We start from the raw sequence: 15784 nt of genomic DNA on the forward strand, positions 1-15784 counted from the left end.
CACTTCAGCATCGAGGTCAATGAAAGCTTCGAAAGGTACCTGTTCCAGCAGCGCTTGCAGGGTAAGGACGAGCCTTTCCAATCCTTTTTAACACACCTCTGCATCCTTGCGCAGTCCTGCGGCTATGGGCCAACCTCCGACTCCATGATACGCGTCCAGATCGTGTTTGGTGTTCTGTCGGACCCCCTGCGTCAGCAGCTCCTCAAAATTGGGCGGCTCACCCTCGCGACTACCATCGAGACCTGTGTCCTGCATGAGAATGCCACCAGCCGGTACTCCCACATACGGGTGGCTAAAACGGCGCGGCAATGTCCCCACGAGGCGGAACGTGTCCGAACGGTTGAACACCTCCAGGGCTGCAGCCTGGATGAGGGCGGCCATTTCACGCGCTTTTCGCGGCCTCGCTTGTATGCGCCAAACGAGGGGATGGTGACGTGGAGGAACGTGATGCGAGGTGCGCACCACGCAGGACCGCACCGCGCATGCGCAGTGGCGCAACGAGCGTACTGAAGTCACGACGTGCGGCAACAGTGGCTCCGCCCATTTAAAACGGCAATGTCCTGCAAAATCGCGACAATGCCTACGATGTGGCAGACTTGGCCACTATGCTGCCTGCTGTCGAGCAGCTCAGCCTGCCAATTCGCATCGCTTCAGCCAGCCTCGCAGGAACGTTTGGGCAATTCAACCCACGTTCACCAAATCCGATTCCGACTTCCCGCAGATCAGTGACACTGAGGACCCGAGGGAGCCTTTTCGAGTCGCTGTTATAACAAAGAACAGGCTGTCCCCGAATCAAAATATTCCGCCTGGACACTGGTGGTTCAGCTAATCACCTAGCGTGGTCAGACTTTCAGACCCTTGGGGTTAAACCAACCATTCTTCCGTCGACCTGCCAACTAGTGGACTACAACGGCAACGTCATTCCTGCTACCGGTTCATGCCAACTCGAAGTGACGCACAACTCACGAAAAGCCATCCTTCCCTTCGAGATCGTGGGCTCCTCGAAGGACTCTCTGCTAGGCGCACGGGCATGCAAACTCCTTAACCTCGTTCAACGAGTACACTCTCTCTCTACAGAGGACACGTCTGCCTTCCAGGATGCGGACTTCAGGGCGCAACTCAATGCCATCATCGACCAGCACCGCAACGTTTTCGAAGGCATGGGCACGCTTCCATACACTTACAAAATCCTGCTCAAACAAGACGCCACGCCTGTGGTTCATGCACCTCGCAGAGTCCCAGCACCTCTCAAGGACCGCCTCAAGCAGCAGCTGCAGGACCTCCAGGACCAAGGAGTGCTCTCCAGAGTGACAGAACCAACCGACTGGGTCAGTTCCATGGTGTGCGTACAGAAGCCTTCTGGCGAGCTTGGGATCTGCATTGATCCAGGATCTGAATCGCAACATAATGAGGGAGCATTACCCTATCCCCAAGCCCGAGGAGATCACGTGCGAGATGGCTCAGGCCAACACCTTCACCAAACTTGACGCCTCGAAAGGATTCTGACAAATTCAACTGGACAGGTCCAGCAGAAAGCTGTGTACCTTTAATACCCCGTGTGGCAGATACTGCTACAACAGGATGCCGTTTGGGATTATATCGGCCTCAGAAGTCTTCCACCGGATCATGGAGCAAATGATGGAGGGCATTGAGGGTGTGCGCGTCTATGTTGACGACATCATCATTTGGTCCACCACCCCGCAGGAGCACATCAGTCGCCTCCAGCGCATTTTCAAACGAATACGGGACCAAGGCCTTCGCCTCAACATCAAATGTTCCTTCGGCCAAACGGAACTCAAGTTCCTAGGGGACCACATCTCCCGGTTGGGTGTGCGGCCGGATGCGAACAAGATGGCAGCCATCACGGCCATGCAGAAGCCAGCGGATAAGAAGGTGGTCCTCCGATTTTTGGGCATGGTCAAGTTCCTGGGGGAGTTCATCCCCAACCTCGCCTCCCATACCACAGCTCTCCGGAACCTGGTCAGGAAGACGACAGACTTCCAATGGCTTCCCGCCCATGAGCGCGAATGGGAGGAGCTTAAGACCAAGCTTACCATGTCCCCGGTATTGGCATTTTTTGATCCCACGAAGGAAACAAAAATCTCAACGGATGCCAGCCAATCCGGCATGGGGCGGTGCTCCTGTAACGCGATGAGGCCTCATCATGGGCCCCCGTTGCATATGCGTCACGTGCCATGACCCCCACGGAACAGCGCCACGCGCAGATCGAAAAGGAATGCTTGGGCCTGTTGACTGGGGTCGACAAATTTCATGATTACGTGTACGGCCTCCCCCAATTCACTGTCGAGACCAACCATCGCCTGCTGGTCAATATTATACAAAAAGACCTGAATTATATGACCTCTCGCCTCCAGCGCATTCTGCTTAAACTCCGGCGGTACGATTTCCAGCTCCTCTTCACCCCGGGCAAGGACCTGATCATAGCCGACGCTCTGTCCAGGGCAGTCAACACCCCGTGTGACTCAGAGGGGTTCGTCTGCTGGGTTGACGCCCATTTGGCCTTCACGGCCTCCAATCTGCCAGCCACGGATGAACGCCTTATCCACATTCGCCGCGAGACTGCGGCTGACCCTCTACTACAGTGTGTAATGCTCCACATGACAGATGGGTAGCTCAAGGGCCAATGCCCACAGTTCTACAATATCAGAGACGATCTGGCGGTAGTCGATGGTGTCCTCCTGAAGCTGGACCGCATCGTGATCCCACACAGCATGCGCCAGCTCGTTTTGGAACATCTACACGAGGGGCATCTTGGCATGGAGAAGTACCGACGGAGAGCCCGAGAGGCTGTGTACTGGCCCGGCATCAATGAGGACATCGCCAACACAGTGCTCAACTGCCCCACCTGTCAGCGGTTCCAGCCGGCCCAACCACGTGAGACCCTACAGTCCCATGAGTTGGTCACGTCCCCTTGGTCTAAGGTAGGCGTTGACCTGTTCCATGCGCTCGGCATGGACTATGTTCTGATTGTAGACTATTTTTCGAACTACCCGGAGGTCGTACGCCTGCATGACATCACATCATCGGCGGTCATCCGTGCCTGCAAGGAGATCTTTGCTCGTCACGGCATCCCACTCACTGTGATGTCGGACAATGGCCCCTGCTTCGCGAGCCAGGAATGGTCCAACTTTGCCAGCAGGTACAACTTTGTACATGTGACAGCCAGTCCCCTGCACCCCCAATCCAATGGCAAAGCAGAAAAGGGCGTCCACATCGTCAAACGGCTCCTCTGCAAGGCTGCCGATGCAGGATCCGACTTCTACCTCGCCTTGCTGGCCTATCATTCGGCCCCACTCTCCACGGGCCAGTCGCCAGCCCAGCTGCTCATGGGTCGCACCCTCAGGATCACGGTGCCGTCCATTCACGTCCCAGACCTCGACCACGTTCCGGTCCTTCAGCAGATGCAACAGTCTCGTGCACAACACAAGGCGGCGCATGACGCTCGGGCGACTGATCTCCCTGCTCTGGCACCGGATGAAAACATCCGCATCCATCTTCCGGAGGGTGGCTGGTCTGCAACTGCTGTGGTTCTTCGGCAGGTGTCTCCCCGCTCGTTCCTGGTTTGTCTGCCAGATGGTTCCATTCGTCACCGCAATCGGCGGGCCCTTCGTCTCGTTCCATGCTCGCTACGTGATCCTCCACCGGTGCCACGCCCTCCTGTTGTCCGCAACCTGGACTGTGTGGAGATTCCGAATACTCTGCATCCTCCTCACTCTGCCCTGGCCCAGCCCGTTCCTCAGCCGATGGCTCCTGACCCACCCTTGAGGCGGTCAACCAGAATTCGTCGCCCACCTCAGAGACTTGACTTATGAGTTTTACAATGTTGGACTCTTTGATCTGTTCTGTTATCCTGTTTCATCGTTCCAGTAGTTTGTATATAATGTTCATTTTGTTGTTGGTGTGACACCCGGAATGCCTGAGGATCAGCCCCCACGCAGTGAACTCAGCAGCAGTTTTCAAACACTGGCAGACTTGTTTCGAGGCCTACCTCAGAACGGCCCCCGGCCGGGTCACAGAAGACCAGAAACGACAGGTCCTGCAATCGAGGGTAAGCCCGGAAATTTTCCCTCTCATCGAAGACGCAGAGGATTTCCAGATGGCATTCGCAGCACTAAAGAGCATCTATGTTCGCCCAGTGAACCAGATCTACGCACGCTACCAACTCGCAATGAGACGGCAAAGTCCCAGAGAATCGCTGGACGAATTCTACGCCGCGCTGCTAATTTTGGGACGGGCCTGCAGCTGCCCGCCGGTAAACGCGATTGAACACATGGACATGTTGATGCGCGATGCTTTCGTCGCAGGTATGAACTCTCCCCAAATCCGCCAAAGACTTTTGGAAAAAGAGTCGCTGGGACTTTCAGAGGCACGGGCCCTTGCAGCCTCCCTGGATGTAGCCGCGCGAAACGCCCGCACGTACGGCCCCGACCGCGCGGCAGCCCCTTGGGCTCCGTGGACCCCCGTTGCGACAACCCCCCCCCCACCCCACAGGCTTGCGCGGTTCAGACTGCTTCTTCTCCTGGGACAGTGGCGACCTCCCGGGACCGGCACACAGCCGCGAAGTGGCCCTTTTTCCCGCAGCTCTTGCAAATCGCTGCGCGGGCCAGGCAGCGCTGCCGGGGATGTTTTGCCTGGCCGCAGAAATAGCAGCGGGCTCCCCCGGGACGACTTGGAGTCTGAACCGCGCAAGCCTGTGGGGTGGGGGGGGGGGGGTTTGTCGCGACGGGGGTCCACGGAGCCCAAGGGGCTGCCGCGCGGTCGGGGACGTACACGCGGGCGTTTCGCGCGGCTACATCCAGGGAGGCTGCAAGGGCCCGTGCCTCTGAGAGTCCCAGCGACTCTTTTTCCAAAAGTCTTTGGCGGATTTGGGGAGAGTTCATACCTGCGACAAAAGCATCGCGCATCAACATGTCCATGTGTTCAATCGCGTTTACCGGCGGGCAGCTGCAGGCCCGTCCCAAAATTAGCAGCGCGGCGTAGAATTCGTCCAGCGATTCTCCGGTCCCATTTGGTGTCACTAACGGGGTCTTGGTCTTCCAACGGGAGATGGACCGAATGGTTGACCAGCACGGGTTGCAGGCCACGTTCCCGTATCTCGACAACATAACCATCTGAGGCCACGATCAGCAGGACCACGACGCCAACCTCCAAAAATTCCTCCAGACCGCTAGAGCCTTGAACCTCACATACAACGAGGACAAGTGCGTTTTCAGCACAAACCGGCTAGCCATCTTGGGATATGTAGTGCGCAATGGGATAACAGGCCCCGACCCCGAACGCATGCGCCCCCTCATGGAATTTCCCCTCCCTTACTGCTCAAAAGCCCTAAAACGTTGCCTGGGGTTCTTTTCATATTACGCCCAGTGGGTCCCCCAGTACGCAGACAAGGCCCGCCCCCTAATACAGACCACGACCTTCCCTCTGTCGACAGAGGCTTGCGAGGCCTTCAGCTGCATCAAAGCGGATATCGCAAAGGCCACGATGCGCGCCATCGACGAGTCCCTCCCCTTCCAGGTCGAGAGCGACGCCTCCGATGTAGCTCTAGCGGCCACCCTTAACCAAGCGGGCAGACCCGTGGCCTTTTTCTCCCGAACCCTCCACGCTTCAGAAATCCGCCACTCCTCAGTGGAAAAGGAAGCCCAAGCCATAGTGGAAGCTGTGCGACATTGGAGGCATTACCTGGCCGGCAGGAGATTCACTCTCCTCACGGACCAACGGTCGGTAGCCTTCATGTTCGATAATGCACAGCGGGGCAAAATTAAAAACGACAAGATCTTAAGGTGGAGGATCGAGCTCTCCACCTTCAACTATGAGATCTTGTACCGGCCCGGAAAGCTGAACGAGCCGTCCGATGCCCTATCCCGCGGCACATGTGCCAACGCACAAATTAACCGCCTCCAAACCCTCCACGAGGACCTCTGCCACCCGGGGGTCACTCGGTTCTACCACTTTATAAAGTCCCGCAACCTCCCCTACTCTGTGGAGGAGGTCCATACAGTCACAAGGAACTGCCACATCTGCGCAGAGTGCAAACCGCACTTTTTCAGGCCGGATGGTGCGCACCTGATCAAGGCTTCCCGTCTCTTTGAACGCCTTAGTCTGGATTTCAAAGGGCCCCTCCCCTCCACCGACCGCAACACATACTTCCTGAATGTGGTGAATGAGTACTCCCATTTCCCCTTCGCCATCCCCTGCCCTGACATGACAGCGGCCACAGTCATAGAATTTTTTTTCATAGAATTTACAGTGCAGAAGGAGGCCATTCGGCCCATCGAGTCTGCATCGGCTCCTGGAAAGAGCACCATACCCAAGGTCAACACCTCCACCCTATCCCCATAACCCAGTAACCCCACCCAACACTAAGGCCAATTTTGAACACTAAGGGCAATTTATCATGGCCAATCCACCTAACCCGCACATCTTTGGACTGTGGGAGGAAACCGGAGCACCCGGTTTCATTAAAGCCCTTAACACCATATTCACACTGTTCGGTTGCCCCGCATACGTCCACAGCGACAGGGGGTCCTGCTTCATGAGTGACGAGCTGCGCCAGTTCCTGCTCAGCAACGGTATAGCCTCGAGCAGGACGACCAGCTACAACCCCCGGGGGAACGGGCAAGTAGAGAGGGAGAACGGCACGGTCTGGAAGACCGTCCTACTGGCCCTACGGTCCAGGGACCTCCCAGTTTCACGGTGGCAGGAGGTCCTCCCGAACGCTCTCCACTCCATCCGGTCGCTACTGTGTACTAGCACTAACCAAACGCCTCATGAGCGCCTCCTTGTCTTCCCCAGGAAGTCCTCCTCTGGAACGTCGCTGCCGACCTGGCTGGCGGCCCCAGGACCCATCTTGCTCCGAAAACATGTGCGGGCGCACAAGTAGGACCCGTTGGTCGAGAGGGTTCACCTCCTCCACGCGAACCCGCAGTACGCTTACGTGGAGTACCCCGACGGCCGACAGGACACGGTCTCCCTGCGAGATCTGGCGCCCGCCGGCAACACGCACACCCCCCCCCCCCGACACCAATCACCCCCTCCCTGCCACCGGCGCACCCCGCCACCGCCCCCTTCCCGGGAGGATCGGTCCTCCTCCCAGGTCCGACCAGAAGTGAAGCTGAAGCAGAAACCGTAAGGCTCCCGGAGACGACAACACGGGAACAAGCACCACCACCGGGGCCGAGGCGATCGACAAGGATGACCGGACCGCCCGACCGACTCGTGGCATGGATGTAACACTACAATGTTGTGGACTTTAACGAGAACTTTTTTTCTTTTCCCCCTTACGACTACTGTAAATAGTGCAAAACAAAAAAAAAAACCCTGTACATACTGTGATGACATGCAAAAGTTTTCCTCCCAGGACCAGCCTTGTAAACCCCTACCACCATGCGAAGCACCACCCCGCCGGGATCATTTTTAACAAGGGGTGAATGTGGTAGTATGCATTCGGGGTCATGTGGGACTGTGAAGCCGTGATGTAATTGGCTGACAGATCCCGGGTCCTGGTTGGCTGTTGACCTCTAGCTCCGCCCTGAAGGCGGAGTATAAGAACCAGGAGTTCTCCCCCGCAGGCCAGTCTGTTCCTGAACTGCGGGGAACAAGTCACGCTTAATAAAGCCTCATCGACTTCATCTCTATTCGTCTCTCGTGAGTCTTTGTGCGCTACACCGTGTAAATAGATTAGCCTTATGTACATAGTCATGTAAATAACACGCACACACATAGTCAGGTACATTCACTACACGATATTTATTGTCACGCAGGCACATGTTCTTTATATAAAAGGGGGGATGTCATAATATACACCAGTATATTATGGTGCAGACACACACACTGATGGACATGCAGTGGGACCAATCAGCATACACAACACCGCAGCCAATCACCAGTGAGAGCACACGCACTATAAAGACAGGGGACAGGAGAGTACCCGCTCATTCTAGTAGCAGCCAGCTCGGAGCACAGAGCTCACAGCCTGCAACACAGACATTCACCATGTGCTGAGTGCATCACCTGGTTAGGACTAGGCAAGGGTCAACAGTTAAAGCTGGTATTGCATTTATCCACAGTTCAAGTATGTTAATATAGTTAACCTTATAATAAAATAGAGTTGCACCACTTCCAGTGTTGGTGACCTGTTTGTGATCCAGAACACCCAACACATCAAGACCCATGCATACATGGGGAGAATGTGCAAACTCCACACGGGTAGTGACCCGGAGGTGAGATCGAACCCACAGTCCTCGGCACGATTTTGCAGCAGTGTTAACCACTGCGCCACCATGCCACCCAATCCCACCAAAACAATGTCCCCTCTCTTCCCCTGTCAGCATTCTGAAGAGATGGTTTCCTTTGCGACACGCTGGTCCATTCTTTAATCACCCCAATACCTCATCGCCTTCCCTCGCAATCGCAGAAAGTGTAACTTCAGCCCTTTTACCTCCTCTCTCCACTCAAAGCCCGAGGCCCCAAACATTCCTTCCAGGTGATTTACTTGGTCTTCTCTCAAAGTGGTCACCAGAATTCACTGCTCACAATGTGGTCTCTACTACACTGGGGAGATCAAACTCAGATTTGGTGACTGCTTTGTGGAACACCTCTGCTCAATCTGTTAGCGTGACGCCAAGTTTCCATTTTAATTCACCACTTTGCTCTCACCCCTCACATTTCTGTCCTCAGCTTGCTGCTGTGTTCTAGTTGATGCGACCATCAATTCACACGAGACGAAGAGTTGAAGTGAACAGTGGTTTTAATCAGCTTGAACTGTGCCTGCGACTGCTCTGTACTGAGTGCCACCTACAGGCTGCAGATCTATATACCTCCCCCAAGGGGACGGAGTCCACAAGGGCTCCAACATAATACAATGTAATGTAATCTAATGCAATGGTGAATGGTCGCAGTAATACATTCACCACATTCACCCCCTGTTAAAAATTGAAGTCCAGCGGGGGTGAAGTGGGCTCACAGATTGAGTCTGTCCGCCGCCTTGATCGTTCGCTGCGATCACCTGAGCTCTGGTTTCGCTGTGGGCACGGGTGTTGAACTCGTCACCATGGGCACAGGTGTTGAACTCGTCGCTGCGGGTATGGGTGTTGACTCCGGGAGCATGTATTCTGGAGCTTCATCCCTGTAGGTCGGCGATGGGGGGAGGGTGGGTGTAGGCCATGTAGGGGCGCGGGTGGTGTTCGGTGTAGGGTGGGGGGGGGGGGGGTTAGGTGATGGTCGCAGGGGAACCGGCGGGTGCCAGGTCCCAGAGGGAGACCATATCTTGTTGGCCGTCGTGGTGTGCCACGTAGGCATACTGGGGGTTGGCGTGAAGGAGCTGAATCCTCTCGACCAGGGGGTCGGACTTATGGCTCCTCACGTGCTTTCGGAGGAGGACAGGCCCCGGTGTCGTCAGCCAGGACGGAAGCGAGACCCCAGAGGTGGATTTCCGGGTGAAAACAAAGAGGCTGTCATGAGGGGTCTCATTCGTGGCTGTGCAAAGGAGTGACCTAATGGAGTGGAGCGCGTCAGGGAGGACCTCCTGCCAGCGGGAAACTGGGAGACTCCGAGACCGTAGGGCCAGAAGGACGGCCTTCCAGACCGTTGTGTTCTCCCTCTCCAACTGTCTGTTTCCCCGGGGGTTGTAACTGGTAGTCCTGCTCGAGGCGATGCCCTTACTGAGCAGGTACTGAGGCAGTTTGCCTCCCATAAACGAGGAGCCCCGGTTACTGTGGACGTAAGTGGGGAAACCGAACAGGGTGAAGATACTATGCAGGGCCTTAATGACAGTCGCCGTGGTCATGTCGGGAACGACGTTAAGAAAATACGCGTTGCGGTCAGTGGAGGAGAGGGGCCCTTTGAAGTCGATACTGAGGCGCTCAAAGGGCCGGGATGCTTTCACCAGGTGGGCCTTGTCTGGCCGATAGAAGTGCGGCTTACACTCCGCGCAGACTTGGCAGTCCCTGGTCAGAGCCCTGACCTCCTCGGTGGAGTAGGGCAGGTTGCGGGCCTTGATGAAGTGGAGAAGCCGGGTGACCCCCGGGTGACAGAGGTCATTGTGGATGGCCCGGAGTCGGTCACCTTGCGCGCTGGCGCATGTGCCAGGGGATGGGGCATCTGGGGTCTCGTTGAGCTTCCCTGGATGATATACAATATCGTAATTATAGGTGGAGAGTTCGATTCTCCACCTCAAGATTTTATCATTCTTGATCTCTTGCCCCGCTGTGAATTGTTGAACATGAAGGCTACCGACCGTTGGTCGGTGACGAGGGTGAACCTCCTACCAGCGAGGTAGTGCCTCCAATGCCGTACAGTTCCACAATGGCTTAAGCTTCTTTTTCGACTGAGGAGTGTTGAATCTCGGAGGCGTTGAGGGTACTGGAAAAAAAGGCTACGGGCCTGCCTAGTTAAGGGTAGCGGCGAGGGCGACCTCTGACATGTCGCTCTCCACCTGGAAGAGGATGGACTCGTCCACTGCGTGCATCGCGGCTTTGGTAATATCTGCCTTGATACAGCTGAAGGCCTGGCGGGCCTCAGCCGTCAGGGGGAAGATGGTGGCTTTGATCAGCGGGCGGGCTTTGACGGCATAGTTGGGGACCCACTGGGCATAATAGGAAAAGAACCCGAGGCATCTTTTCAGGGCCTTGGGGCAGTTGGGGAGGGGGAGTTGCAGGAGGGGCGCATGCGGTCGGGGTCGGGCCCTAAGACTCAGTTTTCCACGACATAGCCGAGGATGGCCAGTCGGATTGTGCGGAAAACGCATTTCTCCTTGTTATAGGTGAGATTGAGGACTTGGGCGGTTTGGAGAAACTTCTGCAGGTTGGCGTCGTGATCCTGCTGATCATGGCCGCAGATGGTGATGTTGTCCAAGTACGGAAATGTGGCCCGCAGCCCATACTGTTCCACCATTCGGTCCATATGCTGCGAGGCTGTGACGTCCTTATAATTGCTTTAATTATAAAGGCTTTCAAGTGTCAGTTGAAAGGAATTCAGGACCGGCATGTTCCTGTGTGGAAGAAGGATAAATACGGCAAATTTCAGGAACCTTGGATAACGAGAGATATTGTAGGCCTCGTCAAAAAAAAAAGGAGGCATTTGTCAGGGCTAAAAGGCTGGGAACAGACGAAGCCTGTGTGGAATATAGGGAAAGTAGGAAAGAACTTAAGCAAGGAGTCAGGAGGGCTAGAAGGGGTCACGAAAAGTCATTGGCAAATAGCGTTAAGGAAAATCCCAAGGGTTTTTACTCATACATAAAAAGCAAGTGGGTAGCCAGGGAAAGGGTTGGCCCACTGAAGGATAGGCAAGGGAATCTATGTGTGGAGCCAGAGGAAATGGGCGAGGTACGAAATGAATACTTTGCATCAGTATTCACCAAAGAGAAGGAATTGGTGGATGTTGAGTCTGGAGAAGGGTGTGTAGATAGCCTGGGTCACATTGAGATCCAAAAAGACGAGATGTTGGGCGTCTTGAAAAATATTAAGGTAGGTAAGCCTCCAGGGCCTGATGGGATCTACCCCAGAATACTGAAGGAGGCTAGAGAGGAAATTGCTGAGGCCTTGACAGAAATCTTTGGATCCTCATTGTCTTCAGGTGATGTCCTGGAGGACTGGAGAATAGCCAATGTTGTTCCTTTGTTTAAGAAGGGTAGCAAGGATAATCCAGGGAACTACAGGTCGGTGAGCCTTACATCAGCGGTAGGGAAATTACTGGAGAGAATTCTTTGTGACAGGATCTACTCCCATTTGGAAGCAAATGGACATATTAGTGAGAGGCAGCATGGTTTTGTGAAGGGGAGGTCGTGTCTCACTAACTTGATAGAGTTTTTCGAAGAGGTCACAAAGATGATTGATGCAGGTAGGGCAGTGGATGTTGTCTATATGGACTTCAATAAGGCCTTTGACAAGGTCCCTCATGGTAGACTGGTACAAAAGGTGAAGTCACACGGGATCAGGGTGAGCTGGCAAGGTGGATACAGAACTGGCTAGGTCATAGAAGGCAGACAGTAGCAATGGAAGGGTGCTTTTCTAATTGGAGGGCTGTGACTAGTGGTGTTCCACAGGGATCAGTGCTGGGACCTTTGCTGTTTGTAGTATATATAAATGATTTGGAGGAAAATGTAACTGGTCTGATTAGTAAGTTTGCAGGCGACACAAAGGTTAGTGGAATTGCGGATAGCGATGAGGACTGTCAGAGGATACAGCAGGATTTAGATTGTTTGGAGGCTTGCGTGGAGGAGACTCAGTTTCTGTTCCTCGGTGGACGAGGAGGAGGCGGCAAGGTAGGCCTCAAAACAGCGGAGCCAATGCGAAAAACTTCCTTTGGCTTCTGCTGCCTGAGGGTCGAGTTCCAGTCGATCAAGTTTGAGGGCTGCTTCCATAGTGATATTGTAGCTGATTAAATTGATGCGACCATCAATTCACACGAGACGAAGAGTTGAAGTGAACAGTGGTTTTAATCAGCTAGAACTGTGCCTAATGGCGACTGCTCTGTACCGAGTGCCGCCTACAGGGTGCAGGTGTATATACCTCCCCCGAGGGGGCGGAGCCCAAAAAAGGCACCATCATAATACAATGTAATGTAATGTAATACAATGGTGGGCCATAGGCGGAGCCCACAAGGGCATCAACATAATACAATGTAATGTAATGTGATACAATGGTGAATGGTAGCAGTAATACATTCACCACACTAGTGAAACTCAAAGTAGCCTCGAGGAACAGGATTAGACATGCCCCAGCCCTTTGGACTCAACAATTTCAGGCCACGAACTCTGTTCCCCATTTTGATTCTGTTTTTTGCTATGTGCTGGTCTTAATCATGTTTCTCACCTTTTTTCTTTTGGACAAAACTATTTATTATTCTGGCATTTACACTTACTCTGGACAAATGCTTTCCCTTTTTACTGCAACCACTACCACTCCCTTTGCCTTTTGTTCATGATACCGTTGTCATTTAATCTCTCCCACCCTCTACCCTATCCCAGACCTTCCCTTTTATTCCTTCCTCCTCCCTGCTTTCAATAACAATTTTGTAGGCCACAAACAAAACAGAGTAGATTTCAGAAACTTAGTTTATTAACACACACTAGCATTTACAAATTACAACAAATCCCAACCGCGTCTGAACTGTCGGTACCGTACCTGGCCGACTTTATACAGAGATTAACTACGGATGATTTAGGGCTCCCCGCCCCTTTAGTGGGGGTGCTCATATTCAGCGAGACTCACGAGGAGGTTGATTGCTCCAACCCCGAGGTTTCGTGCTGGTTATAGCAGGCATAAAACCTATCACATATCTACCCACCTTCAGTTCTGAAGAGTCATACTTGACTAAAAATGTTAACGCTGTTTCTCTCTCCACAAATGTGACTAGTCCAGCTGAGATTTTCCAGCATTTTGTTTTTATTTTGGATCTCCAGCATTCGCAGTGTTTTGCATTCATTTTACCAGAACATTACCAATTTCTAATGGCTAGATTATACACATATATAAATATTTTTACATTTTTAAAGAACCCAATTCATTTTTTTCCAATTAAGGGGCAATTTAGCATGGCTAATCCTGCACATTTTTGGATTGTGGGGCTGAGACCCCCCGCAGACATGGGGTGAATGTGCAAACTCCACACGGACAGTGACCCGGGGCCAGGATTGAACCCGGGTCCTCGGTGCTGTGTGGCAGTAGTGCTAACCACCGTGACGCTGTGCTGCCCCTCATGGCTAGATTATAAAGTGGAACTACCTAAGTTAGCGTTGTATTCTTTGGTATATAGAAGGTTTTGGGTGACTTGATAACTTTGCGTTTCTTTTACGAGAACACCGGAGTCTTTCTGAACATTAACATTTAGAATTTTCACATCTTGTAAAAATGTTTAGCTTTTCTATTCTGATGGTAAAAGTGAATGATCGCACATTTCCCCATATTATACTCTATCTGTCTATCTGCCAGCTTTTTGATACTCACTTACCTGTCTACATCCTTACTGGCCAAGGCCCAGAGGGGAACAGCAGAGAAAGTAAGAGATTATGCTAAAACTGAATAAAACGCTAGTTAGGCCACACGTCACATACAGTTCTGGTCACTGCATCACAGAAAGGATCTGATCACATTAGAGAGAGTACATAAGAGATTTATAGTGATGTTGCCAGAATGGAGTGTTTTAACTATGAGGAAAGGTTGGCTGGGCTGAGTTGTTTATTAAACAGAGGAGGCTAGTGGGGAGATTTAATTGAGGTGTATACAATCATGAAGGGCATAGATGGAGTAGATAGGAAAGACCAGTTTCCACTGGCAGAGGGGTCAATAACCAGGGGAAATAGATTTCAAGAAATTGGTGGAAGGATTAGAGGGGAATTGAAGAGTATTCTTTTCAGCCAGAGGTTAGGAGGGGGTCTGGAACCCATTGCCTGAAAGGGTGGTATTGGGAAAAAACCACTTGGATATGCACTTAACGTGCTGTAACCCCTAAGTTTAAGGGCTACAGATCAAGAGCGAGGAAATGGGATTTAACTGGATGACTCTTTTTCAGCTGGCACAGACATAATGGGCTGAATGGCCCCCTTTAATGCCCTACATCGTTCCACATTTCTATATTTCAGAGCCAGGCCATTCAGTAGAGAAGTTGGGAAACACTTCTTCGGGCAAAGATTTGTATAAGTGTGGAACCCTCTCCCACAAAAAAGCAGTGGATACTAGCTCAAGTAATATTTATATTTGGAATCAACACATTTTTACTGACCAAGGATATGAAAGGATATGGAACCATGGCGGGGAAGGGCGCAGTGTTAAGACAAAGATCAGCTATGATTTAATTGCTGAATAACCTACTCTTGTTCCTGTGAGATAGGAGTAATAGATCAAACATATTAAAAGATAGCTGCAGGTGAATTGCTGGCGTAGAGAGTCAACATAAACACAATGTGTAAGTGGAATCCTCTGTACTTGTAGCCATTCTATGGTTCTATGATAAGTAATTGCTGTTAACACTTCCATTTTACTTTTTCCAGGACCAGATAATTCAAGAGATTTCAGACCAAAATTCTCTGACTTTCCTTACTACATTGGTGAGAGTCAACATGTATCTGCTGAAAATACTGGAAATCTAAGCTATTTATATCGTGCTGCACCTTATGGTTCATATCAGCTACCCAAGCAAAGCTATGTGGGTGAGATTGGCTGGGGATGGTGTTTAGGCCCAAAACTAAACAAAACCAATCTCCTAAGTGGCAAGCAATTCAAGGTATTACATTTATAACTATTTAAAATACAATTGTTCGTTTTTATTTTATTTGTCTTTGTTGGCCAATTTTAGTGTCCATCAAACTTGGGGTTGTTAATGCTGGAGAGGAGAACACTTTTCCGGGCATCAGTATCCACAATGCACAGATGGAGCACTACTCCAATCTAAATCTCAAAACAGGACTTGAGTCGACATCGGTTTCTGTTTGCATTTCCTACACCAACCACTATTCTATCCTGAAACTGAGATTGACAGCTTGTCCTGAATCATGATGTGTAGATAGGTTTGTGAGCCTGTATTCACTCAGAATTTAGTGGAGATGTCACTTAGCACTGTGACAAGTGACAGAAGAGGAGGTTTCATCCTGTTCGCACAGATTGGATCAAATTTGGAAGTTTGGCAGAAACAATGTTTCCATGGTTAAACAAAGTTGCATCAGGGTGCAAGAAAGCTCATAGTAATTTCAGTGCATTGTGTTCACTCATTGTGGTATCCAGACCACTTAGATTTTCGAATGATCTTTTATGAATGTGCTGAATTGTCA

At 52.0% G+C, this 15784-nt stretch overlaps 1 protein-coding gene across 1 annotated transcript in view; it reads left to right on the forward strand.

The window, feature by feature from the left end:
• Positions 1 to 15784, forward strand: part of LOC140409502 (protein SPMIP2) — a 65710-nt gene that overhangs the window by 23025 nt on the left and 26901 nt on the right. The window contains exon 2 of the mRNA XM_072497908.1: positions 15008 to 15240. Within this exon, the coding sequence (XP_072354009.1) occupies positions 15008 to 15240 (233 nt within the window). The remainder of the gene's footprint in view (positions 1 to 15007; positions 15241 to 15784) is intronic.

Source organism: Scyliorhinus torazame, chromosome 3 (assembly GCF_047496885.1).
Source record: "Scyliorhinus torazame isolate Kashiwa2021f chromosome 3, sScyTor2.1, whole genome shotgun sequence".
Taxonomy (NCBI): domain Eukaryota; kingdom Metazoa; phylum Chordata; class Chondrichthyes; order Carcharhiniformes; family Scyliorhinidae; genus Scyliorhinus; species Scyliorhinus torazame.